Here is a 26,761-nt window from a genome sequence, read left to right as displayed (position 1 = left end):
AACCCATATAAGGTGGTTAGAAAGAACCAAGACTCCAGGATTAGCCCTCAACTACAAAGTAGGTTGCTTCTTTCCTGCTCAGAGCGATTATAAAGGTCTCACTTGTTTATTAAAATAACCCTAGTTGCTCTAACTTAACTTTCATTCCTTTTTTCATCTCCTTTGTCCTTGGGAGAGAATCATGAGCATAACCGCTGCATAGGACAACTCTCTCAACGTGAATAGAGAGTGAGGTTATATGACACCAAAATACTGAAATTCAGTTTATTCTTTTACGAGATTTGTGAAACATTCAAAGTTACATGAACCTAACGAAGATTTTCTCCCATTTGTGAGGGACATGAGTGTGATGTTTTCCTGCCAAGGCAATAAGAAAAGGGAAAGATAACTTCATTTGCTTCTCAATCAATTTGTTTGGATGATTTATCACAATTTGAGAAACAAATAGCTTTTGTGGTTGAGAAAATCACCTTTTGGACGAAATGACTTAATAGAAAAGTGCTTAATTACTAAGAAGGGAAATGCTTCAAAACTAAACATTTTCCACAATCTCTGACACATGAAGGTTGTGGGGGCATAAAAGTCATGTCAAAGAAGTAAGAAAATTAAGAACTTGGGGCCAAACGTTCTCTTATGTGGGTCCATACTCCATTTCTTGATATTGAATTTTTTTCGTCGGCAAGTCATACAAGCTCGAGAGAAGGGCAGCTCTCATATCAAAACAGACCCGCATAGTTTTGTAGGACTAAGCTAAAAAAATGTCGTGCTTAAACAGTCATAAAAGTCACGTACTACCAAACTTAACATCGATGTGATGACCTAAAACCTTCAAAAGAACTAGTGAAAGATTGCAATTTTCCAAAATTTTACGATGATCCGGATATTTTAACCGTTAAATTTTAGTTTTTATATTTTTAACAAAATATCTAATGGTTGAAAACCTCGAAGTAGACAACTTCGAAGTTCAAACTTTCAAAACAACGCCACTTGTTTACCAAATTCCGTACTTGATGTTGACTAATGTTCCAAAGGTTCAAACGGCTTTATTTTCCAAAATATCATTACACCCACAAGTAATGAAATCCCCCAACTCATTCTTTAGCATTTTAGATGCCGGGAATGATGTTCGAAAAGTCCGCAAACAAAAGAAACAAAAAACTACGGAACTTATTCTAGTTTACGGACAAGAGAGATCCAAATTTATGCGCAAAAAGACGAACACACTGTCCCGGCCAATTGCCCTAAATTACGTCGGACAGAACGAAAGAGAGAAAACAAACAGTATAACCAACAAAACTGTCACTGAGTCGTCGTTGAATCGAATAAACAAGCTAACACTTTCAAATGTATAATGGCAATACATATCCGTCATCAAATTATTGTTCTAAGCTCATAGAACTGAGATAAACACGAAAATATCTTCTCCGACCTGCAAAATAAATACTCCCTTGGCTCGAAACCAAAAGCTCAGAAGCTCGGAAAAAATGACGATCAGATTACAAACCAACCCTATGACTGAGTATAGAAAGCAATGATAATGTCAGCCGAAAATCAATCTATTTCGCAACAACTCCATTGGCCTCAACAGCCTTTCCTTCGACTGGGTTCAACTCATCCCATGCTTCGACCCATGTGATCATGGCATCTGCAAGCTTGATGAAGTAGTCATCGACCTTGCCGAGTTTGGCCTTGACTTGCTTGGAGAGTTCAAGGTAGCAGCCCTGGACGGTGGTGCAATCCTTTGGGAGGGTGGCGGACTGGAAAAAGGGGATCAACTCCTCTTGCCAGTAGATTCCTTTGTATTCCTTCTTAAGGTTCACAAATGGGTTGCTTGCCTTGCTATGCCAGATGTAGGGCAATCCTGTCTTAACTCCCAACCCCAAGTGGTCACAGATAACCTATAAATCCAACAATGACAACTCATGTGAGCCACTAAAATTCGAAAACACAAGGCAGGGTGTTTTGATTTCGAAATCATTGCAATGTAATAACAAAGGACTATACAGATTTATAGGCTCTAAAGGTATTTTGAGAGATACCTTCATGCACCAGCCAGCCCACATGTCGTCGTAGCGCCCGATTGGCTGACCATCACCCATGAGTCCGAAGTACATAGCAGGTCCAATCAACTCACGGTTGAATGCCAGATTCATGCCGCACATGGGAAAGAGAGTTCCCTTGGGAATGGTCAGGACTGCATCCACAAACCTGGAAACACGGCGACATTATAGTCAGCAAGCATTTTATAAACTCACATTCACAATTTCCAATGGATGGAAAATGGCAGAACAATGTACCTGGTATTTCTCTCTAGAGGCTTAACAAGCTGGGTGGGAGCATCATAATCCGGGATGTTGAGCCAGAGGCCGTGAGAAACAGCAGTTGGGATACCTTCACGCAGACTGAAGGGGTATCCACGAACGAAATCTGCACCTTCACGGTATGGGTCGTACAGGGTGTTGAAGAAAAATGGAGTTGATGGAGACAGAAGGTTCTTGATATGCTGCTCAAGAGCATTGATATCTTTGCCAGAAGGATCCTTAGCAACCTGCATTTTCACAAAGAGTACCATACTTCAGTTAGAACACCACAGTTTCACAAGAATTGTACATACCGATGAAAGCTGAAACACATTCGCACCACAAAAACTGCCAATTTCATCAATGGTTCAAAACAAGGATCATTGACCACTCAAAATTCGGATAAGTGAAACCAAAATTCAACATTGCCAACTTAATCAAGATTTATAGCCTTAAACTATGAAGTGTAAATCCGAAAGTAATCTGAATAGGGTGCAAGGTGGAGATCTGTGAATGTGGTAACAATATATCAATTAGCCTAGTGCTGAACCATTAAGATTTACGCAAACGAAACGAAACGAAATTGTCAACCCATCATTCCAAAGCTTTGCTATCATAAGAGCGCAATTAAATTGACATGCTATCACCGAAACCGGATCAGAAGACAATGACTAAACAAACCCATCTCTGCACAAGACATTAAGTTTACCAACCGAAAGAACTCATGGTAAGAAACAGATCCAACCAAAGGAAACTCAGATATTAACATATAACTCAAAAGAAACACAGATCAAAGCAGGTAATGCCTATCAAGATAATAAACGAAGGGCATAAGTCAAAAACATTAGCAGCAGAAACAGATCTAAACAACAAAAGCAACAGAATTTCGGCACAGACTAATCAATTCGAGTCGAATCGAAATTCAATTGAACTACAAGATTTAAAAAAACCCCAACAAAACCCATATCCCAAAACCCACCAAGATCCAAGCTTTTCAACTCAAAAATCAAATCCCACATCCAAAACAGCCCCAACTAAGATCCCGAGTTTTCGAAACCGATACTTACAAAGCAATCGTCGTCGATGGTGAAGATGTACTTCTTCTTGGAGACCATGTAGCCGAAGCATCTGCAAGCAGAGTCCTTGAAGGAGATGCAGGACGCCTTGGGACCCAGAATCCGGTTGATGTCGTTGCGGTTGTAGAGCTCGTAGTCGAAGCCTTCCGGGACCTTGATCACCTTCGACGGGTCGCCGTCCTGGACGATGATGAGGTGGTACTGCTGGAAGAAGGGCCTCCACATCTCGAGGAAATCGAGGTTTCGGATGGTGGGGATGACGATATCAAGCTCATCTTTCAGCAGAGGGGTCGGGGCGACCTTACTGTACTGCGCCATGGCTGCAGCGGCTTCTCAATGACGGAGAGAGAGAGGGAGAGATGGGTTGGAGTTCAGAGAGAGCGTTGGGTTGGGAGTGTGGGAGATGCGCCTGTGTTTGAAGTATTTGAAGGCTTGTTGACACGTGCGAAGAGGGAGGAGAGATGTATTAGAATTTACAGTTTGTAATTACAATTACAAATGTAAATTTGTAAGGATTTTGATTAGTTAACACAATTTGAGATTATGTGGGATTTTTTGGGATTTAGAAGTGAATGAAATATTTTTTTTGGTATTGTGAAAATTGGAAGAGAATTCAAGTGGGATTTGAAATGTTGGAGAGAAGTAGATTTGATCAAATTCTATTTCTTAATGGGTCAAATAAGAGGGATGAAATATTTTTTTACTCATTATGTGTGTGATTTCTATTATTGATTGACACGTATTAAAATTATGACAACAAAGTAAACAAGAGTTAAGTTTATAAACACATGTCAATCAATGATAAAAACTGGCCACAAACAAAATAAGCATAGAAAATTTGAATTTAAAATGTAATTAGTAGAAAAGTAAAAAGGCAAAATAACAATCATGGTGTAATTTACTAAGTTTTTTTTCTTCTAATAAATGTCTCCCCTAATGTATTTCTAGATCTTAGGGATTTTCTTCTGTTAATGTTGTAGGCCTTTATTTAATAAAATAATATGGATAAATTTTTAAGAAAAAAAATAATGGAATTATAGTGAGAGTAAGTTAGGACATATTCCTGAATATCATTAATTGTATATGACAAAGAGATACTCTTGAGGCTTAAATGTTATAATGGTCCCTGTATTTTAGTCATTAGGTCAATTAAGTTTATGTGTTTTCAATTTGGCCAGTTTGATTATTGTGTTTATCTTCGTTAGCTAATTAAGAATATTTCTACTTAATTTCTGTAAATAATTTATAAATTATTATAAATTTATTTGTTAAATTATAATTTATTTGATTTAAAATATTTAAAATTAAAAAAATAATAAAAATTAAAAGAATATTTATTCTCCTTCCAACTCTCTGACCTCCTCTCTTTTCTATGTCACAACCTTCATCATTTTTCAGATTAGAAGTTTTATTTCTTATATGTGTTATTTCTCATTGATTTGTAGGGTAATTATTTCTCATATGAATTTTCTTGTGAATTTTTTAAAAGAGATTGAATGAAATGTCCTTAATCGGCTAACAAAAACAAACACGATGACTAGATTAGCCAAATCGAAAACGTTTTTCTACTTTTTCTATAGAGCATTATCAACACGCTTTGAATCATAGTCAATTCTTGTAACACTTTGACGTACAATCACGTCAAAGCAGCTTAAATCACGGGGATCATTGGCAAAAAAAAGCATAAAATCTTGGTAAAACCCCACTATCAACCCCAAGCAAGAGTTGAATTTGGGGAAAACCCACCGTCCGCGGTGGCATTGGGTACGCGACTCCTTCAAAGCCGCCCGTGGCTTCTTGTATCTTTGGACATTTCTCTCCTCCTTTCAAATGTCAATTTCTCGTTTGTCCTTGTGGAATCCCAACTCCCGAACCCATTAGGACGCGGCCACGTCCCCAGCCCCACCTGTTCCCGACCGACACTTTCACTACTTTGAGTAATAGGAACACTGGACTGGATCCAAGCCCTCTGCCGTAGATCTCGAACTTGAAACAAAGAGATTTTTTTGTGTACCGGAAATACGGCTCGGTACATCAAGTATTATAATACAATTAGTTATAATTTTTTTTTAGTTATAAATAATTATACTATTACATTTGGTGTATTGAACCGTGTCATTTTCAAACTAAAAAATCTTATGTCTTTGAGGGTCAAGTATTGACAGATTTTTCAGTATATCTAGAATAAGGAGTAGTACACCATATGTCACTATGCAAGTGGTGAGATACTTGTTTGATCAAGTGGTATTCTTCTTCACTCGTAAATGAAAAATCTTATATTCGATTCTTGCCAAAGGCGAATTTGATTCACATTATTGCTAGCACATTATGAGACTGAGCCACTCATCACCATTTTAGTGTAAATAATATCGTTTATTCAAAAAAAAAAAACTTGAAAAAAAAAACTTCACTTTACTTATATAATAATACGTGATGTACCTATGTTCCAGACATGTTAAACGTCTCTTCATTTACTGCACAGTGTTGTTTGGTCAATAGAATTTCACAATCTTCCTTCCCGTTTACCCTTCTTTGAAAAAGGTAGATCCAAAAGTTGAAATGTGGGATTTAATTAGTATAGTTTGTTCATTTTGGTCTAATGGTTTTTGAAATTACTAGTGGATCATGCACGTTATCAGTTGGTTTAGCAGTATTTAGTTTTTATTTAGTCGAAGGAGATTTCGTGTTCGATTTATATAAATATAAGAGCAACAAATATATTTGTGTGAATTCGGTACAATTTGTAGTTGGGTTAACAATCTATACCCACAACAAAACTAAACCACTACAACAACGTTAACCACGTAGCACGCCTAATTAAATATCAAACTTATCATAAGTATTCATTTTTCTCTCTTATCCTTGTGAGTTGAACTTGAGAGAGTTTCCAATTAAGAGAAGACAATTACCCTCAGACCAAATGCTAGTTGATATTGTCACACGATAGTAACCTTCTACACGATCTTATACAAACACATGGAAAATTCATAATTTAAAGTACAATATTATTAATAATCCGTTCATATAACGTATGTTAGTTGTATCACTTGAGAGTATTTCGATAAACAACCCTAACTAACAAATTCTCTTAGTTATGGTTTGATTTGACCTTCATTTTAATAGGTAAATTAGGCAGCGGTGGTACATAGTAAATGCACCATACCAAACTCTACCAGAAAAGCAGACACCCCACCTTACAAAAATTCGGTCTCTAGGGTTTCGTTTCATGCACATAAAATCTTTAAAATTTAGTAGCAGCCCTCCACCTTTCCAGCAATGATGAGGAAAAGCAATAGTCCACGATCGCCACACACATCCCTTTAAATTATAGATTAAATTGGAACTTGAGATACAGAAAATACGGATTGAAATTTTCTCCAAATCTCACACTTTGAAACTCATGGACCGAGCAATCTAGATCGTTAAAGGGAGATTTTTGAGTGTTAAAGAGTGATTGTATGTGAGGTGGGTAAGTGAAATGAAAGACCAGATAATTTAAATTGAATAGTTTGCTGGCTCCGAAATGTGAGATCCAGAGAGAATCACACCCCTAGAAAATACCACAACCACACTACCACCTCTGAGTACAAGAGAGAAGTGATTCTCTATTTTAATACAAGTGATAATGAAGAAGGGAGAGTCAAACCTAGTTTCTCGGGTGTAAAAATAAATATTTTTAATCACTTTGAACTAAAAACTCTTACAACAAATAAAGATGTATCATAAAAATGACACATATTATTGTATTATTAGTACAGAACGCTCTTGTCATGAAAATTGCCCTTACAACATAAAGCAGTGTTAGTTAATCTAGATACTATAGAATAAGTAGAAGTGCACGACATGTCGTCAGGGAGTCAGATATTAGAGAAACGGAAGCTCATCGGGATTGGCGACATGAGCTGGGGAGGTTTTTACTTGCCGTAACGTGAGCGAACATGTTCTGTAGTTGAAAATTTGCTAAAATACCACCGACATGCCAACTGGTGCCCACTTCCTGCCAATGAATATATACAAAATTACAAAGACATCCCCCTTTCCTTTTTTTTTTTTTTATACGAAAATTAATGAAAATTGATTGAGAACTTTGAATTTTAATTAAAATGACAAAAATGTGTTGTAAGTGAATACTACTAAAAGTGACTTTTTAGAGTAAAAATATCTTTAACATTAAAAGTGAACAATATCATGAGTGTTTCGTTAAAACTTTGTTTTTTTTTTTTCTATAATTTTTTGTGGTTTTGTTACCATTTGTACATGGGCTGTGTTAGTTACATGCTCGTTTTTATCTTTCACGTACTTTTATTAATTTTTTGTTATTGATTTTTTTCAATTCATGCAGTTCGATGATTGAAAATTGAGAGAGGTAATGTGAGAAATAAAAATGAGTGTATGAATATCATTGGGTTAATTTAAAAAAAAAATGTTAGATTATGGCAAGCATGATTGCTTTTGCTATAAAACAAATGGGAATATGGGATACTCCCACTAATCTACTTTTGATTCATCATTAGTCTCTCTAACTATACTAGTTAGATCCCATCGAAATTTGATTAATCAAATTCTTTTTTCTTTCACCAATGAAATATCTCCAGATGTCCTGTGTCTTTTATTCTCTCATTGAAATATCACTTGCATAAAAACTATCAAGATTTTATAGTCGGGTTAATAACTTACTATTAATTACACTGATATTGTTTTAACTTAACACTCTGCACAACTAGACAGATATTGAGCTTTATAAAAAAGTTGTAATTTAAAATTTTCAAGTTTTCAAAGTGGATTACATTTTTCAACAAAAACAATCAAATTGAACTTATTAATAGGCCCTTTCCACAAGTTTAGAAGAGCATAAAATCCAACCATGGAAGCCCATATTAGTCTTGAGCTTGTAACCCAACCCACCAACCACCAATGTTATTAGGCCTTTTCTTTTACAATTCTAAGGCCCTGGGTGGCCAAGAGGAGACTGGAAAGCCCAGTCCAAATCAATTTTCCTTGTGTTCTTGAGTTTTACTTGTAAATATGGTGTTTGTACATATTCAGAAGAGTGCTATAAAACTATACATGCAGACAACCAGATGGGAATCATGGGATATGGCAAAATGACTATTTAAAAGGGTCCCAGGGGAAGGTAAATTTAATACTACAACGTTTCTACGGTTTGGAGAAAAATTTAGGTAGGAGTGTCTGACCACGTCATTTGTAGACATCTCTTACAAAAGCATAGACTCTCCTATTTAGTATTTATTGTGCACAAAGTGATTGTTCCTTGCAGTTGGTAATCATTTATGCCAACGTACCCTACCATTCTAATCACCAAATATTTAGTACGCGGTGTATAAATTTCATCAACTTTACTCACTATTCATAATTTCATATATAACTTCATCTTAGCAATCTGAATTTTGTTTGTTTTGTAAATAAAAATATAAAAATATGCGATCTTAGCTTCTTGGAGTAGGACGTATAGCGTCTAGACTCAAACTTGAAGGCCTGTTAACTACATTGAAATATTTGGGAATTGAAGAGAAAATCAAGAAGGAAGATGAAGAAAAGGATGAACAGAGATCTTAGAGAGAGGGTTTAGAGAGAGAAATCTGATTTGTATTGACTGAAAGAATAAAGAATTACACAAGTACACACATTGTTTTTATACTAGTAAGCCTAACAACGGTAACTAAATACTAACAAACTTGCTAACTATATTTCTAACTGTATCCTTAATAAGGCCCACCGCCCTTCCCTCCATTTCAATTCCAAGCACTGTTCAAATCTCAAACTATCTGCAGATTTGATGCTATACAAATGTCTTTTAGGCAAAGCACATCATGTTCCAAGAAGATGCCACTTAACATGGTTTTAGAAAACGTGGATAGATGAAAATATATAGACGAAAAAAGATCAAAAAAATAGTATGAAAAAGCTGAAATTAATTAGTTATGCAGGTCACAGTCAGCATTTGGCAAGAAGCTTGTGCAATCTATTGCTTTGTCTCCATAAGTGCTTTTCCAAACGGTGCACTGGTAGGTTGGTGAATTAAAAGCAATTTTGTGCTTCCAAAAAGCACCAGAATATTATTTAATTTTGGCCTCAGCTGCAGATACTCATACTGTAGATCCTGCAATGTAAAGAGAATAAGGGACAAGGAGAAAATGTTAAATTATTTGACCAATATTTTTCTGATCTAAGCAATACTCTTGATAGATGCAGGAAGTTGACTTTTCTTGCTTAAAAACATAGGGGCTTGGTTGACCTAGTTAAACTTGGTATAAAATATGAGCAACTTTGTATCTAATTATAACATTAATCAGCAGCTTATCATCTTAAACCTGATCAGACGTCTTAACTGATTGGTTATAAACACCGAAAAAATGGGAAGATCCCCTCATCGTCCGAGCCCACCTTCGCCGGCCGGCAGGATCAATGTTGCTGCAACAAGGAATCTTCCATGCCTTTAAATTTTTATATACTGCAGACGTATATACATTCCTCATATACATATACTTGTGTCGCAATCAAGTACATGAGAACATGACATCTGTAAAAACCCTAGCACAAGATATACTATTTGATTTGAGCTTAGTTGCTTATAAATACTGACCTTTCGACAATCGTATCGTACCAATTAAATACGTTGTTCAAAAAACCCTAGGCAGCATATTGGAAGTTAATCCATGGAGAGTAGGAAATGTAAAAGCACATTGTTTGCATCTGTCGTGTGTTTCACAATATTTTCTTATGCAGGTGAGATTTTTAGCTGTAATTAGAACTCTAATTAGGAATATGATTCCTTGATTAAGCATCGTTGCTTGTTCTAACTTGCCTTTTTTTTTCTTTCCGGTCGTGTTAGTAGTGGCTTATGATCCGTTTGATCCAAAAGGGAGCATAAATATCAGATGGGATGTTGTTTCTTGGACTTCTGATGGCTATGTGGTGAGTGCCACAAGAACTTGTAAAACATTTTTTTTGTTGTGTTTTTGGTATGAACACTTTGCGTAACCCTAACAATTAATAAATTCAAAAAGTATAAAATATGAAAAAAAGTATCATGTCCAATGAATATTCCTCCAAAATTGTCAAAAAAGTACACAGAAATGATTCAAATCAATGCCAGCCTTTTTGTATAAGGTCAACTTTGTAATCTTATTTGTTTATTAATTTTCTTAGATTTTTGTTTATCTTAAGTTATGATTAAGCTCTAATTAATACAAAGATTCAAGCATTTAGAATCTCCAAAAAGTTCATTAAAACAAATGCTTATTAATATTACCTTGATTACCCAGGCTGCGGTGACAATAAGCAACAACCAAATGTACCGCCCCGTCACGAGCCCAGGGTGGACGTTAGGATGGACATGGGCTAAAAAGGAGGTGATCTGGTCCATGGCGGGAGCTCAAGCCACTGATCAAGGATACTGCTCCAAGTTCAAAGGAAATATTCCACACAGCTGCTCAAAAAATCCTTCAGTTGTTGACTTGCCTCCTACGGCTCCATACAGCCAAAGATTTTCTGATTGCTGCAAGGGTGGTGTGTTGGAATCACTTGGACAAGACCCCTCAGCTGCTGTCTCGGCATTTCAGCTGAGTGTCGGGCATTCAGGTACCTCGAATAAAACAGTAATACCACCCAAGAATTTTTTCCTGCTTGGTCCTGGGCCGGGGTATACCTGCAGTGCTGCAACCATTGTTCCACCCTCAGTCTCCTACTCGCCTGATGGTCTGCGTAAGACTCGAGCAATGAGTAAGTTTTACCGTTCGAAAAAATTGTGCCCAAAGTGTCACATTCTATCTTTTGATCATATCTTCGCATGTACATGCAATAGCGTTTCAACTAGTGGCCTTTGATTTCATATGTTTCAGCATGTGGTTTATAAATTGCTTCGACAGCAAAATAAGAAACGGTACGTCTCTCTAACATGTAAATATCGTGTTCCCTTTTTGGCAGTGACATGGAGTTTAACCTGTAGTTACTCGCAAGTGCTGGCTTCCCAGAACCCTACTTGTTGTGTCTCTCTGTCATCTTTTTACAACCCGATGATCACTCCCTGTCCGTCTTGTGCTTGTGGCTGTCAAAATAAGAATAACTGCGCGTCAGTACCCTCGTACCCACAACTTTCTTAGCCAAATCAATTTCGAGACTTGTAAGTTTATATTATCTGCCCTCTAACATTAGAACATATGCAGGGACAATGACCCTTCAAGTGTCGTAAGTTTGAAAACCGTAGTTCAGAAAAATGCATCAATCTTACAATGCACAGATCACATGTGCCCAATTCGAGTCCATTGGCATGTGAAGGCTAACTACCGAGCGTATTGGCGCGTGAGGATTGCCGTCACAAACTTCCAGTACCGGATGAATTACACACAATGGACTCTTGTTGCTCAGCATCCAAATCTCAATAAACTTGCTAATGTTTCAAGCTTTCTCTATAAGCCACTCATTCACTACAACACAAGTAAGTTTACAATGGAACTACAATATTTGTACATTAGTACTATTCATTTTTCTCAATCTGTTACACTTTGATTATGTACAGACGACACTGGCATGTTTTACGGCATAAAAAATCTTAACGACCTACTAATGGAAGCTGGAACCGGTGGACATGTTGAATCAGAGCTTATTCTCCAAAAGAACACGAAGGAATTCACGTTGAAGCAAGGTTGGGCATTTCCATTGATGATTTACTTCAATGGTAATGAATGCAAGATGCCCCTTCCTGATATATATCCATCCCTACCCAGCTCTACTAATTCAAATCCAATTTCATCGTCTACACTAGCTACCCCTTTGCTTTCAGCACTACTACTAGTTTTCTTCAGCTCCCATCACTAAGGACGCGACCAAAAATCTGAATGATGGTTTTGAAGATGCTCCCTCTTCATCAATACAACTAATGGAAGGATTGGACAAGAAAAGATTGGGAGTGTCTGAACTCTGTCACTGTATGCCTGTAGAGTTGTGATCAAGTTCAGAAAAGTTGAACAAATGTTTAGAATTATATCCAAATGTATAGAGAGACAAGACACCCATATACTAGCAGAGGATAATATGGAGATCCAAACATAACTGATGGAATGTTTAGAGTATCTCTATTTCCCGAAAATGATCTAGTGACTATCAGTATAAAGATCTTTCCATCGTGTTCGATTATAGCAGTTAGTTAGTAACCTCGGAATCTAAAGCCAAGAATCCAGTTCCAACAATGCACTTTTGAGACAGAGAAAGCGGAACTGCTTGACGCTGCATATTAGAACTCATTAAAGCAGAAAATAAAGAAAAACCATAGTCAGGGGGCAAGGGCAACGGAAAACCAAAACCCCTCCAAGAAAAAATAGAACAAAGCACGACAACATAAACAACAAAACCACTCCTAGCAAACCTATAACGAAGAAGCCGAGAAAGATTACGAGAATAATTAGTAACGGCGCAAGGAGGGCATGAACCCTACCAATGAACCGGTGATTAACACCCCTATTAGCCAAACCGTCGGCCACTTGTACCGGAAAACTTGGACAAGTCACTTTAATCATATTGTATTACAGGTTAATCAAAATTTCATGAGGGTACCTAATATAACAAAAGCTGCAGAGGTTGAAAAATCCCTGTCTGATTTAGAAAACCCAACAGTCCCAAAGTTTAAAATCCAATCTAATGATTTCTTATATTCCACACTTCGTTTTTTTTTTTTTTTTTTTTTTTGATCCAGGGGAGGATGGATTGAAGAGAAAGAGATGCAAAAGTCATTGTCAATGTAAGTATTGTAATTTCTAGACAGAAAACTGTTCAGATTGCCTTTTCATGCGAGTTAGATAGTTGTATCATCGAGTTTATAATCCTAGGAACGTGTATGATCCTTAAAAACTAAATTGTCCTAACATCAATGTATGACATACATTGTAGATCCAACATAAACTGTTCAGAAGGTTGTAGATAAAATTTTCACTGAATGATCATGTCTTTTTGGAGAGATTTTACTACGTAATCAAAGGTATATCCCATCTTTTTATCTTTCTCATCACGTGTTTGGAATAACAGTTTGGCATGCGGGAAAATGTAGTAGGTCATTTTCACAAGGGAAGTTTACTAGTTGTGTCAAGCTTGCCCCGAAACGCAAGATACCATCGATAGTCACATCAAACATAGAAATACAAAGATTGCAGGTATAATCTACATTTTTGGTAATACAGATCATGCTTGTGGAGTACTCAAATTAAATCTCTTATTTGTCGTGAATGGATCCAATAAATATGACCTAGCTACAATTATGCTGACGGTGGGCTGTTGTGTTGAACCATTCCAAAATTTGCATTAAAATACCTAATAAAATCAGTAGGTGAACTTGGTTTAAGCTCCTTAACAACACACATGTTTGATCATAATTTCTCATGCAGGTCAGCTTCTAAACAAAAAGACCAGTTGGTGGTCAAGCCACGACAATCAATCCTTTCGGGGAACGAAAAAACTCATAAGTGCATTTCAGCCTTCCCTTGAACACTATCGTGTAATTCATTGGGGCAACAAATGTTCTTTCAACAGTACAATTCGGCCCAATATTCTTTGTTTGATGTATTTAGCGCATTTAAAACAAACGAGTTATATTAATGCATGTTTGGTGTCATCCACTTCTTTTTTTAATTAAAATGTTTTTTTATGCAACTCAACCGAAGTGAACCAAACAAGACCATCACACTTACCTTCGCCAGATTTTGCCTAAACAATCAATCACTTTAATGCGTTATTTAGCTACAAGCTCATGCTATGAGGACCGATTTAGTTAAAAGTTTATTAACAAGTCTTATCCTTGCATGTTTTCCTAAATTTGAGAGTTTAATTAGCTATGTATATAAATTTTTAAATGTGGACGGAGGCAGAAAGTGCAAGCACGAGCACAGAAAGTGGAAGTGGTGTTGGCTACAAGTTAGTAAAAGAAAAAAAAAAGAACAGAAGACTTGCAATTGAAGCAATCCAATTACAAGTTTACAACATGCTCTCTTGGCTAAAAATGGGAGGCTTTTGAGTTCATGTGATACATGACCTAAAGAAGCAACAGTGTTTGGAAAGAAAACTGACCGTTGTGCTGTTGTCTTCAGAGCCTCTCGAACTCTCCCGCCAGCCTTTCACATAATTATTCTTCACCAAACTTGCTTCAAGGTGCAGAAACACGTCGCAGATAAACAATTTAAATAAGGTAATATACATATATGTGTGTGTGTGTGTGTGTGTGTGATTGTAAAATATATCAAATACTGATATTGTCTCTTCCCTTTTCCTTTCTGACACCCTACATATCTTTGTCTCCTATTCATTCATCCTCTCATCGCTGCCGCTGGAAAGCGTGTGATCTGGTGAACCGAGGCCATGGAAATCGAAAACCAGGCCAACCCAACTCACAAAATCTGCCTCACATGTTGTTCTTGGTCTTGGATGAAGTTCACATTCTTGGCTGTGCTGTATTGCTTGATACTGTCACCTGCAGGTAAGTTTTTTTATAACAAATCTAATTTGAAGAAACAGACCTTTGTCTCTGTTATTGGTTTCATTAATTTATTTGTTTGCTGATGTTTGCTTTCGGTTTTGTGATCTTTAGCGGCGTATGATCCGTTGGATCCAACCGGAAATATAACGATCAGATGGGATGTTATGTCTTGGACAACAGATGGTTATGTTGTAAGATCGATATCATTCAAGTGACTTTGTTTTTGTCCATGATTAAGAGTAGCGATTTACACATTCCCAGTTTAACTTCTGACACTCCCCTTGCGAGTGTATAAATTGTAAATAAGGAATACAGAGTGTCGAAAGCTAAACTAAGAGTTTGAAAATCGCGACTCGTTGATTAATTTACAAATCAAATTCTTATCCATCATTGAATTATGTTAGGCTGCAGTGACCATGAACAACTTTCAAATGTACCGGCAAATCCCAAGCCCTGGCTGGACTCTCGGGTGGTCATGGGCGAAAAAGGAAGTGATCTGGACAATGGTGGGAGCTCAAACCACAGAGCAAGGAGACTGTTCAAAATTCAAAGCAACCATCCCACATTGCTGCAAGAAAACTCCAACAGTTGTAGACTTGCTTCCCGGAGTTCCCTACAACCAGCAGTTCGCTAATTGCTGCAAAGGTGGCGTCCTAGCGTCTTGGGGACAGGATCCCTCAGCAGCAGTCGCTGGCTTCCAGGTGAGTGTCGGGCAAGCCGGCACTTCAAACAAGACGGTGAAACTGCCCAAAAACTTCACCTTGCTTGGTCCCGGACCGGGGTACACTTGTGGCCCTGCAAAGGTCGTGCCGTCCACAGTCTTCCTCACGGCTGATCGCCGGCGAAAGACTCAAGCACTTAGTAAGATGTCCTCGCTCACATTTCTAAGATCTTCCTACTCTCTCATCTTTCAAGTACGTCTTACTAATTTCTATGTATTTTCCTCGTAATGCAGTGACATGGAATGTGACGTGCACATATTCGCAGTTTCTAGCCTCCAAGAATCCAAGCTGCTGCGTTTCCTTTTCGTCTTTCTACAACGAAACCATTGTTCCTTGCCCGTCTTGCGCTTGCGGTTGTCACAACATAAAAAATTGTGTCAAGTAAGCCTCCACAACCCTATCCACATTATACAGTTTTGTACACACTTGACCTAATTTCTGGATGAAAATCTTTTACAATGCATACAGGAGTGACACAAAGCTGGCACACAAGGCAGGAATAAACACACCGAAAAAGGATAATTCGCCGTTGCTTCAGTGCACGCATCATATGTGCCCTATCCGAGTACACTGGCACGTCAAGCAAAACTATAAGGACTACTGGCGGGTCAAGATGGCCGTCACCAATTTCAACTACCGGATGAACTACACAGATTGGACGCTCGTTGTACAGCATCCTAATCTCAACAACGTCACTCAAGTCTTTAGCTTTGGTTACAAGCCCCTCGTCCCCTACCAATCCGTCAGTAAGTGTTACAATCGCGAGCTTCTGAAGCTTCTTTTTCTCAGAATTTTGAGTTTCGTCCTAATGTTCGAGCGTGATTGACTGTAATCTGCAGATGACACTGGTATGTTCTATGGCATGAAGTTTTACAATGACCTACTAATGGAAGCCGGGCCATCAGGAAATATTCAGTCTGAGGTGCTTATGCAGAAGGACCAGAATACCTTCACGTTCAAGCAAGGATGGGCGTTTCCTCGAAAGGTTTACTTCAATGGCGACGAATGCATGCTGCCCCCGCCGGATGCATACCCATCTCTACCTAACTCCGGCTATGTAAACTCTATTTCAATCTTACAAAAGGCAGCCTCCGTGCTTCTGATAATGTTTTCTTTATGTTTTTCACTTTCCTGATAAATTTTTGAAGGTCAGAGCGACAGATGTGGTCCTGTGTGCGATAATTCGGTATAGATTGTAAACTATATCTGAATTCGTAAAATCTCACACAAGTTTTCCATATCTGTGTGTGACACAATTTTATTCTTGTTTTCGATCTGTAGTATGTAAAACGATACGCGGTTTCTGAATTCAACAGGAATCTATGAACAAGACTCATACATCAACTTCAATTTCTTATCAAATATCATATAGCACTAACAACATATTCACTTTGGATTGTTCTAAATAATCGCACAACAGCTAAACTTGAACAATAACAGTGGTGACAAAGAAAAAATGTAATACGTGTAACAGATAACGAAACAGAATTTTGTAGCGAAAGTCAAGCCGGAGTGCACCTGAACCGCTTTTATAGCTTGAAGCCACAGCACTAATACATTTGACATCATCACTTGGATTTCCCATAAGCCTTGGGGAAACCTGAACTTGATGGGAAATTCTAGAGTGTATTGATAAAACTGATAGCCTTTGCCGCCTGGCCCGAACATACTCACTACGCATAAGCCAATAAGACTACCAGAGATGCGAAGGCGGTCATGACTGGACCAAGTATGCTAATAATACGTTTGGGACTGGCATTCGGCAACCATGGGTAGGCATCCGGAGGTGGCATTACACAATTGTCTCCGTTGAAATAAATCCTTCGAGGGAAAGCCCAACCCTTTTCAAAAGTAAAAGTTGATGTATCCTTTCGAAATAGGAGCTCTGACTGCACATTTCCAAGTGGACCAGCTTCCGAGAGGAAATCGTTATAAAACTTTACTCCCCACAACATGGCTGTATCATCTGCACACCAGAAGTATAACCAAATTTTATGTCAATAAAAGTCAGAAGAACTGCAGATATATATTTCACAAAAATTAATGAAGGGCAAAGAAAAGACTTACTTAAGCCAACATAAGGAGTTAATGACTTGTAATTGAAACTGAAAATCTTGGTCAAATTATCAAAGTTTGGATGTTGCACGACAAGATTCCACAGCGTGTAGTTCATTCTGTAATTGAAATTTGTAATTGTGACTTTCACCCTCCAGTAATCCTTGTAATTGAGCTTAACATGCCAATGTACTCGGATTGGACACATATGACTGGTACACTGGACTAGAGGAGTGTTAGCAGATTTCCCGGAACCAGCTACAGCTGAAGCTAAGTATGGATTCTTTGGCCTGCAAATATCGGCAAAAGAGGAAAGAATTTTTATTTACTATTACTGCAAACTCCAGCTTTGGACATGAATAACATACTGAAAAACTCGAGAAATTTTTGTAGGCGACAGAAAAACAATATTCAGAAATGCAAGAAACACATGAATTAGAGAACTCACTCTACACAGCTTCCTGGGTCTGTAGCGTTGTTCTGGCAGCCACAGGCACAAGTGGGACAGCTCACTATGGTTTCATTGTAGAAGGAGGAGAGCGAAACACAACACGTGGGTGTCTTTTGAGCTAGAAACTGCGAGTACGTGCATGTAACGTTCCAGGTCACTGCCACAAGAGGATATAGAGGTTAGATAAAGCATGAAAATTCTTTCATGTCTAAAGTATTAACACCATACTCATCAGTCGAAATGCATCTTTCAACCCTAGGAACAACATTTTAAGTGCAGCTTAAACTACAAAGTTGTTTTGTTCATATGCTCAAACTACTCTAAATGCCTTAGCAATCAACTCACCCAAAGACCTATTCGAAATTTATTCTACTTGGTGTGCACGGAAAGAAGGTGGTTCTGAACTTACTCATGGCTTGGGTCCATCTCCTTTTGTCCGATGTAAGAAATCTGGTTGGTTTAACAATCTTTGCTATCCCACAAGAATATCCAGGCCCCGGTGCTCTCAATGTGAAGTTTTTCGGCAGTCTGACAGTTTTGTTCGTTGTTCCAGAAGCACCCACACTTACCTGAAACGAACTTATGGCATTGGGTGGGTCCTGGATCCACGATTGCATGACTCCCCCTTTGCAGCAGTTTGCAATCTGCTGATTGTAGGGGGTTCCAGGCAACAAATCCACAACTGTGGGATCCTTTTTACAGCAATGTGGGACGTTCCCCTTGTATTTTGAGCAATCCCCTTGTTCTGTTGTTTGTGCTCCCACCATGCTCCAGATTACTTCCTTTTTCGCCCATGTCCATCCCAAAGTCCAACCTGGCGCTTGTATATGTCGATACTGCTGGAAGTTAAACATTGTAACTACTGCCTGCCATTTCAGAAATAGAGTTCGTATCAGAAAATTCACTGGAAAAGGCAAATAAAGGATTACATAATCGGAAAAATCGAGCTTCTAGGTAATGGAAATGATCGGTAATGGAATACTAAATCAAATTCTCCAAAATATCGAGCAATACCAACAAAGTTACTATTGATGTTAACACAGATGGGAAGATAATTCTAAATCAAAACCTAGCATCTCTTCTTCCCGATTCAGTTTCAAGCAAACAATAAAATCCAGTGCAGAATTTAAACAAATTATCCACTGCATCTTTTGAAAACACTTAAAATCTAACTCAAAAACTTCAGATGTATAACCGAAACAACAATTTGAGCCGAACCAAACTCAACGATAACCCGCTTTCAAAGTATCTAGTAAATGTATAGCATGATCACATCAAAGGAATCCTCTGCCCATCAATACTTACAACATAACCATCCGCAGTCCAGCTGATGACATCCCATTTAATCGTGATATTCCCAGTTGGATCAAGAGCATCATAGGCTTCTGCAAACACATCCAGCAACACACAGTTCAATTCATCAATCGTCAAAATCTCCAAAACATTGACCTTATTGTAAGCACATGATTCATTAGTCTCAAATTTTAGTTCTACTCAATTTTCTTCAAGACATTTATACAGCTGCTTTACTATATAACAACAAAAATATCCAATTTAATAGGAAATATCAATCATTTAATGCTTCACCACTCCAAATTTAGAAACAAAAAGCACAAAATCTCAAACTTCGCTAAAAGATTCACCTACCCTCCAACGATTTCTTCGAAAGTTGGATTCTTTCGAATCGGAAAACGAGTTTTCGGGTAAGTTAACCAAACCCCACAAGCAGAAACAAAGAAAAACACTAAACAGAAGCTAAATTTGGAAACTTGAGCAAGAAGTACTGACCTGTAGAAGTAAAAGTGAAGCAGGAAAGCAAGAAGGCGAGCAGAATGGTGAAGCTGGTGAGCTTGGCTATGGATCCAACGGCTGAGAAGCACTGAGGCTCCATTTTCTGATGCAGGTTTAGTTTGTAACAGTGATGCTTATGTTCTGATTTAGCTCTCAAGATCTGCACAGAAAATGTGGAGAGAGAGAGAGAGAGAGGAGAGAGAGAGAGAGAACTGGGGGTGTGGCTGGCTTTTCTTTTCACATGCCTGGTGGCCTTTGAAGCTCTCACTCTTTCACTGTTTAATGTTACTGAAGATTTGTCGTCGGTGACTAGGTGTCACAACATGCATTTAAATTCCATTTTTACCCTTTGCAGTTTTCCTCTAATCAAAATATACCGTAGAGCTTTGTACTTAAGTTCAAATTCTCTTGTTATTCAAACGTCTCTTATTAGTTAGTGCGAAAAAAAGCTGACATAGGACGAGAGACAAGAAGAGAAGAATATACGTCAATCGTATGCAAGAATTCTATGCGTCAACATATGAAAATCAACAGAAAAAAAATGCTTGAAAAAAATCGTAAGAGAAAAATATACAACTTGTTACACCCGATATTTTACTCACACAGAAATAATATTATATCATTAGTTTGGCATTTGGGTCATACTCGAGCAACTACCATTTCCCGTTTGGTTAATTAAAAACAAATTTAAGAGATGCCTTTGTACCATGAGGGGTATTTTCGGAACAAAAAAACATAGCATATATGTCACTGGAAAACATATTAAACAACTGTTAACGAAGACAGCAAAGGATGTAGGCCCCACAAGGCATTCTTAAGTGTCGGTGGATAGCAAATTCATTTGCTTGTGCACTCGGAAAGGAAAAGAGATGTCATGATTTTTTTCTCCCTCGTAAAAATATCAGTTTGTGGCTTTATCACAGTATTTTATTTTTTTTAGTAAAAAAAAAATTTACAGACTCATTTTAGCATTTTCTAATCATAGTCATGTAATTAACCACGAGCTGGTGGTTTAGTGGTAAATGGCAGATTACAAAACTTCTTTAAAACTAAAAACTGGAGGTATCGGGTTCGAAACTCTCTGCTGGTATGGAAACCAGATTTGTGGCCAGAGGGAGGTTGAAATGCCGCTGTAAGTCTTCCCGGCCTCCGAAAGAGATGGATAATTGTGGCTTGCCACTAGTTATCCCACTTTTTTTTAAAAAAAAAAAGAAAAAAAAATCATCATCATGTGGTTTACGGTTGCAAGAAATCGAATTCAATACATGTTGTATAAATACGAATTTGAGGCATGAAATTCATCTCTAAACATAGAGCCAACCGAGTGGTTAGATGTTTATGAGTTGGGTCTTTGCAATTTGTCCAAATATTATTATTATTTTTTTCTCTAACTACCAGACTATAACATAAAGTGGTATTCTATTCTTTTGGCATTATTTAGTTGCACACTCCAACACATTGGGGCCATCCATTTCCCCTATTTAATTAGTGTGAGATTGTCTTTTATTGTGTAATTCAAATGTTTGGTTGTTTTTTTCTTTAATGTACTACAATTAGGCCTACAATTATTTGGTTAGTTAATTAGTCTACTCCTCCTCCCCCCTCTCTCTCTCTCTCTCTCTCTCTCTCTCTCTCTCTCTCTCTCTCTCTCTCTATTCGAGTGTTTGAGAATTCTCGATTTAACTTATTCTTATCTATCGACTTACCCACCCTTACCAATAACTACTTTTGGTCGTTTTAGTGTAATTTTTTTAAAAAATGTTGATGTTTGAAAAACATTTCAAGAATAAAATTATAACAAAATCACTTATCAATTGTAAATGCTAAATACATGAAAAGTATGTGCAATATGAATCGGTGATTTATGGCTTGTTTAGAAGTGTTTTTAAAATGAGTAAAAGTGCTTTTAAAGAAAATATTTCTGAGTTTCAAAAGCACTAGCTATGTGTTTCTTGTAGGAAACATTTCAAGTATTTTTTTCAGGATTCACTTGCATTTTTACTAAAGATTGATTCTAATTTTTTCTTTTAATAAAAAAAAACATTTTAAAACTGTTCCAAACAAACACTCAAGTTCTTTGTGTTTCTGACCAAATTAAGTTTGAAAGGGCTTATTTGCGAAGTTCCTGGAACTTGAGAGTGCTGAGTAGAAATATATGTACTTTAGCCAACTTAAATTTACTTAGTGTGCTAATATATTATAATATAACGGACCCAAAGGGAAAAAAAAAATATATATATATATATATATATATATATATATCAAGGGGTTGTACGACATGTCGTTTATTGAAATTAAGGCAGAAACTTTGGGGACGGAGCGGTTTTAGGGGAGAGAAAAATGGAGAAGAACAGCTTGGAAGAAACACCGCAGGATGCCAAGCTCCATAGGCAGCTCTGTTCCCTCATCATTGCTCATCTCCGTGACAGCAATCTCTATCAGGCAAGCAAACTACCTCTACTTCTTCATCATTACATATATGATATATATATATATATATATGCATGTATGTATGTATGTGTGTATAGATGTTCATGTGTGTTTTTGGTTGCTGAAATAGTGTTGGAAAACTAAAGAACTTGAATTTTCAACGTAAAGATTCAATATTTTTTGGTTTTTGGGAAGAAATGAGTAGTTAAGCCCAGTTGGGTATGAAGAACATGCTACAATCTCAATCTGGAAGTGAAGTTTTTTTTGGCTCGCAGATTGATTGGTTTCCGGGAAAATGTAGGAAAATATGCTACTCTCAATTTCAAATTTGTAAACTTGACTTAGTTGGGAACTTCATGAGCATTTGGTTCTGCTGAAGTACCAGTTTTTCTTGGGTTTCGGGGAGAAAATGGTAGATGAGGATTAAGATGTAATGAGACTTTGGATGTTCTGGTTTTAAGTTTGGGATTCGAATACGTTGATTGGAGATTGATTTGATTCCGTGTTACCAAATACATCACTACATTTGATGCTTAATCTGCCTTGTACCAATGTACTGCGGTGACCTATCCTTTTTTACAAGCCATGGTGGAGAAGAGTTTAATTCAAATGTTAAGTTTGATTGTGAATTTTTGGTGATCTTTCTCATTCGCAGCCTGCAAGTGCCGTTGCTTCGGCGACAATGACATCATTGAATGCCGAAGCCCCACGTAATAGGCTTCTTGAACTGGTTTCCAAGGTTTGTTTTTGCATTACAAGGCTTTTTTTCCCTCTATTTTCAGTGTTATGTTGCATTGCTTAAACTCGGAAAGAAAGTTTTGGTTCTAACTTCTAAGGTGATTACAGGGCCTTGCAGTGGAGAAAGATGAGATACTGAGAGAGGTTAATTGCATATGATTAGGGTACATCAGTAGCTTCTAGATATGGTGCAATCCCAGCTACTCGCACTGCTGCTGTCGATTTTGGGTAATTATGTTTTTCGGAATAGGTTTCTCTGTCATTTGATTACTGCTTGATGCCTTTTTGATTTGCAACAGGTTACAAACAAACTTCCAAACGTTCGGCTCTGGTACTTATTGTTTAGCTGCTCAGGGAAAAAAGCAAATCGATCATGAAAAACTCCTAGGAATATTATTTACAGAATTTTGTATAATGAACCCTGATAATCAGATTTTGCGTATCTTTTGCGCAAACAGTGCTGTGCTGGAAACAAAAGGCTCATCAAAGAGTTTTCCAAAGCATGAGACACGACATCTTTCAGAGCACAAGTTATACATAACTAGGGAAAAAATAATTGCATAACATGGGTACTTATTTTCATTGATTCACTAAGTTAGCATGATAAAATTCACTTTCCACTGGGACTTGTTCTGATGGGATAAACTTAGAATATTGCCAGATGTGCAAGGTTTAGTCCCGATGGGAAGTTTGTTGCTACTGGAAGTTCCGACGCATCAATAGAATTGGTTCTTTCTTCAACATGGCCCCAATCTGATTCTCAGGCAGTGTTAAAATGTTTTAGGTTTCAAAAATTAAGCAAATGATGCTTGTTGAGGCTAGAGATGGTCCTGTGCGACCTGTCATATGCACATTCGATGACCACTTATAAGTAAGTCAACCCTTGTTCCTAATTTTGATCAATAAATATTGTTTTGCTTATGAAAAATTTATTCTTTCAACCACAACTATTGTTTAATTGCACCCATTTTCTGTGATCATCCAATGTAGACTATCCTGTCTAGGCACATTACACAGAGAATGATTAAAGTAAACTGATAATTTAAACTTTGTAGTATCAGAGTTACATATAACGTGTGGATTTACTTGGATTCTATTCATGTTTCATTTAAAGTCAATTAGACAATGTCTTCGGCGGTATATTCCCTTATGTCTAATGTTACTCCGATTTAATTGCAGCCTGTAAATGACTTGGATTTCCATCCTCAGAACACTGTTCTTATATCTGGGTCAAAAGATCAGACCATAAAGTATGGATTCCTTACTTTCCAAGATAATATATTGATAAGTTCTTTTAACTTGTAAGGCCAGCAACGTAACATATCTTCTTCCCCCTCTTCTTCTTCCCTTTTTACTTTTTAGTCATGTTGCTGTTTCCTCTTCTCCAAAGCCCTTGACCATTAACGAAACAGGAGTTCGCTTTGAACCCTTATGTCAATTTTGTTACTACTTTCAGGTTCTTTGATTTTTACAAGATGGCCGCAAAGAGGGCATTCAGAGTATCCAGGTTTTGCTTGTCATCTCATCTAGATTGAAGCAGAGTATACAACGACACTCCTTTAATTGTCCTTTTAATGACATAGGATACACACAAGGTGCGTTCAGTATGTTTTCATCCTTCTGGAGATTTTCTTTTAGCTGGTAATATTATGCTCTTTCCTGTTATTTTCTATTTTCTTGGTGGAGTGAAGTTGCTTGAGCCAATTTGATGTTTTATGCAGTCTATGAGTTGGTGTTTTCCAGAATGTGTACATTTGTCTTGGTTCGTAGTCGAAGTTCTATTGTAAATTTATTCTTGCTACAATTTACCCATACCAGCTTCATCAAATATTTTAGTTATATATCATACTTTTTCATTTTCTCATACAAGATGTTGTAATGTTATGACAGAGAATTTATAATGATCTTAGTCTTATGTAATGTCCAAAAGTATTAGTTTACATTTAGATGTCAATACAGTGAATTGGCTTCTAATGATGTTTATATCTATCAATAAAACCACAGGGACAGATCATACAATTCCACACTTGTATGATGTCAATACCTTACAGTGTTACCTATCTGCAAATGCCCCAGAAATCGATGTTAATGGAGCAATAAATCACGTATATGGTTGACTCCATCTCCTTATTCATGCTTCAAGTTCTGCTATACATTGTTCATAGATAAATACAATTCGATGAGGGCATTCAAATCCACATATTTGTGCATCAGGTCAGGTATTCAGCTACAGTTGGCAAGTATGTTACAGCTTCTAAAGACGTGTTATTTGTTTATGGGATGGTGTAACTGCCAAGTGTGCATGCTCCATACCAGAGGCAACCAGTGCAAGCTTCACTAAGGATCAAAGGTATGGAATATGGCTCATAGGATAGGTCTAAGCCCTGAAACATGATATGTATGAAAGTATGGAAAATTGTGAAAGTACATGTATGGAGGGTTGACTTTGTTATGTGAAATGATGTTTCTGCATCTAAGTTGTTTCACAAATGTTGGATAACATGGCTAAGGAATATTTTGCTTATATCCCCGTCAAGTGTCTGGCTTGAGATGTGTTAAAACATCACTGTAACTTTGATTCTCCCCTCAATTCTTTCTAAATCTTCGACTTCACAACCTTCCTGTTTTCTTTGGGATATGACTCAACTGCTGGTCTTCTAGGTTCGTTCTATCTTCTGGAAAGGATTCTACCGTGAATCTTTGGGAAGTTGGCACTGGGAAACTGGTTAATCAATATATCGGAGCTACACATACTCAACTGTGGTGTCAGGTATTCCAGAAAGGCTTTCTTTTGGTGGTTTTTTCTTTTAAGAATTCTAAAAAGGATTTGAGAATGCAATTTCTTATGCCAAAGAAAACGGCTACATAAGTCCTCTTGTCAACTACGTAAAATTCTAGACCAGAATTCTTCTCCACTCCGCTGCCCAGTCTGAGGAACCCAAATCAGGAAATATTAAAGTTGGTGATAAAACTACTCATGTATCAATATCATAGGTGCTTTTATAAACTTATCTGCAGACTGTTTTTTATGATACTGAAGAATTTGTACTGTCCATCGACGAACCAACCAATGAGGTTTGTTTGCTCTTACTGTATTTAGATAAATGTGCTGGTTAGTTTCAATTGATAGGAGACCGAAAAAGAAATGTTTCAATTGATAAATATGGTATGGTTGCAGATTGTTATCTGGGATGCTGTGACAGCAGACAAAGTAGCAAAGTGGCCTTCCAATCATATTGGTGCTTTCCGTTGGCTTGCGCACTCGCCAACGGAGGCTGCATTCGTTACCTGTGGGACTGACAGATCAATCCGGTTCTGGAAGGAAAGTCTGTCAAGCCTGTAGAAATCCGGCTGGCGACTTTATTGATGTGAAGAGTGTAGATTGATGATCTGAGTTAGGATTTTACTCCTCTCCCTTAAAACTAGATGAGTTAATGGAATGTAACCTACAACAGAGGACCCCCAACTTTACTGGTTCAGTTTGGTCAGTAAAATATTTTCGTTTTGACTTTTTTTATTCTGTCTTTTCTAATTCGCAAACTCTTTGAATACGTATGATTTTCGTATTTAAGTCGGATACGATGAATATATTCGGAAGTTGATTAGTTGATTACAAGCTAGTTTCAGATCCGACATCGGTTGTGAAACAAGAGGTCAACAAGTAAACAAATGGACATTTTGAGCAGCTTCAGCAACCCTGTTGGAATGCGACACTT

General features: G+C 37.4%; 4 protein-coding genes and 1 long non-coding RNA gene across 5 annotated transcripts; 3 read left to right on the top strand and 2 right to left on the bottom strand.

Annotated features, from left to right (window-relative positions):
* Positions 1 to 1,284: 1,284 nt before the first annotated feature.
* Positions 1,285 to 3,782, bottom strand: LOC137712634 (probable UDP-arabinopyranose mutase 1). The gene is made up of 4 exons (XM_068451746.1): positions 3,368 to 3,782; positions 2,298 to 2,548; positions 2,040 to 2,208; positions 1,285 to 1,898 (listed from the first exon to the last, which is right to left on the bottom strand). Exons 1-4 carry the CDS (start codon positions 3,692 to 3,694, stop codon positions 1,557 to 1,559), a joined length of 1,089 nt encoding a protein of 362 aa, XP_068307847.1. The 5' UTR covers positions 3,695 to 3,782; the 3' UTR covers positions 1,285 to 1,556.
* Positions 3,783 to 7,219: 3,437 nt separating this feature from the next.
* On the top strand, positions 7,220 to 12,214 carry LOC137712403 (COBRA-like protein 4). Its single transcript, XM_068451487.1, has 7 exons — positions 7,220 to 7,286; positions 10,124 to 10,138; positions 10,233 to 10,312; positions 10,663 to 11,119; positions 11,324 to 11,468; positions 11,563 to 11,834; positions 11,916 to 12,214. Exons 1-7 carry the CDS (start codon positions 7,220 to 7,222, stop codon positions 12,212 to 12,214), a joined length of 1,335 nt encoding a protein of 444 aa, XP_068307588.1.
* A 2,432-nt stretch (positions 12,215 to 14,646) lies between these two features.
* On the top strand, positions 14,647 to 16,850 carry LOC137712605 (COBRA-like protein 4). The gene is made up of 6 exons (XM_068451710.1): positions 14,647 to 14,858; positions 14,970 to 15,049; positions 15,263 to 15,719; positions 15,814 to 15,961; positions 16,049 to 16,326; positions 16,420 to 16,850. The coding sequence occupies exons 1-6, from the start codon at positions 14,741 to 14,743 to the stop codon at positions 16,713 to 16,715; spliced, it is 1,377 nt and encodes a 458-aa protein (XP_068307811.1). The 5' UTR covers positions 14,647 to 14,740; the 3' UTR covers positions 16,716 to 16,850.
* Positions 16,851 to 16,899: 49 nt separating this feature from the next.
* On the bottom strand, positions 16,900 to 20,110 carry LOC137712606 (protein COBRA-like). Its single transcript, XM_068451711.1, has 6 exons — positions 19,875 to 20,110; positions 19,392 to 19,471; positions 18,496 to 18,952; positions 18,084 to 18,243; positions 17,648 to 17,925; positions 16,900 to 17,546 (listed from the first exon to the last, which is right to left on the bottom strand). Exons 1-6 carry the CDS (start codon positions 19,975 to 19,977, stop codon positions 17,254 to 17,256), a joined length of 1,371 nt encoding a protein of 456 aa, XP_068307812.1. The 5' UTR covers positions 19,978 to 20,110; the 3' UTR covers positions 16,900 to 17,253.
* Positions 20,111 to 23,909: 3,799 nt separating this feature from the next.
* Positions 23,910 to 26,595, top strand: LOC137713758 (uncharacterized). Its single transcript, XR_011065332.1, has 6 exons — positions 23,910 to 24,295; positions 24,502 to 24,686; positions 25,050 to 25,157; positions 25,260 to 25,395; positions 25,707 to 26,120; positions 26,224 to 26,595. It is a non-coding gene; the product is annotated as an uncharacterized lncRNA (long non-coding RNA).
* The last annotated feature ends 166 nt before the right edge of the window (positions 26,596 to 26,761 follow it).

This window comes from Pyrus communis, chromosome 13 (assembly GCF_963583255.1).
Source record: "Pyrus communis chromosome 13, drPyrComm1.1, whole genome shotgun sequence".
In the NCBI taxonomy this organism is placed as follows: domain Eukaryota; kingdom Viridiplantae; phylum Streptophyta; class Magnoliopsida; order Rosales; family Rosaceae; genus Pyrus; species Pyrus communis.
The sequence above is the reverse complement of the archived record's forward strand: the minus strand, read 5'-3'. Positions and strand labels throughout refer to the sequence as shown.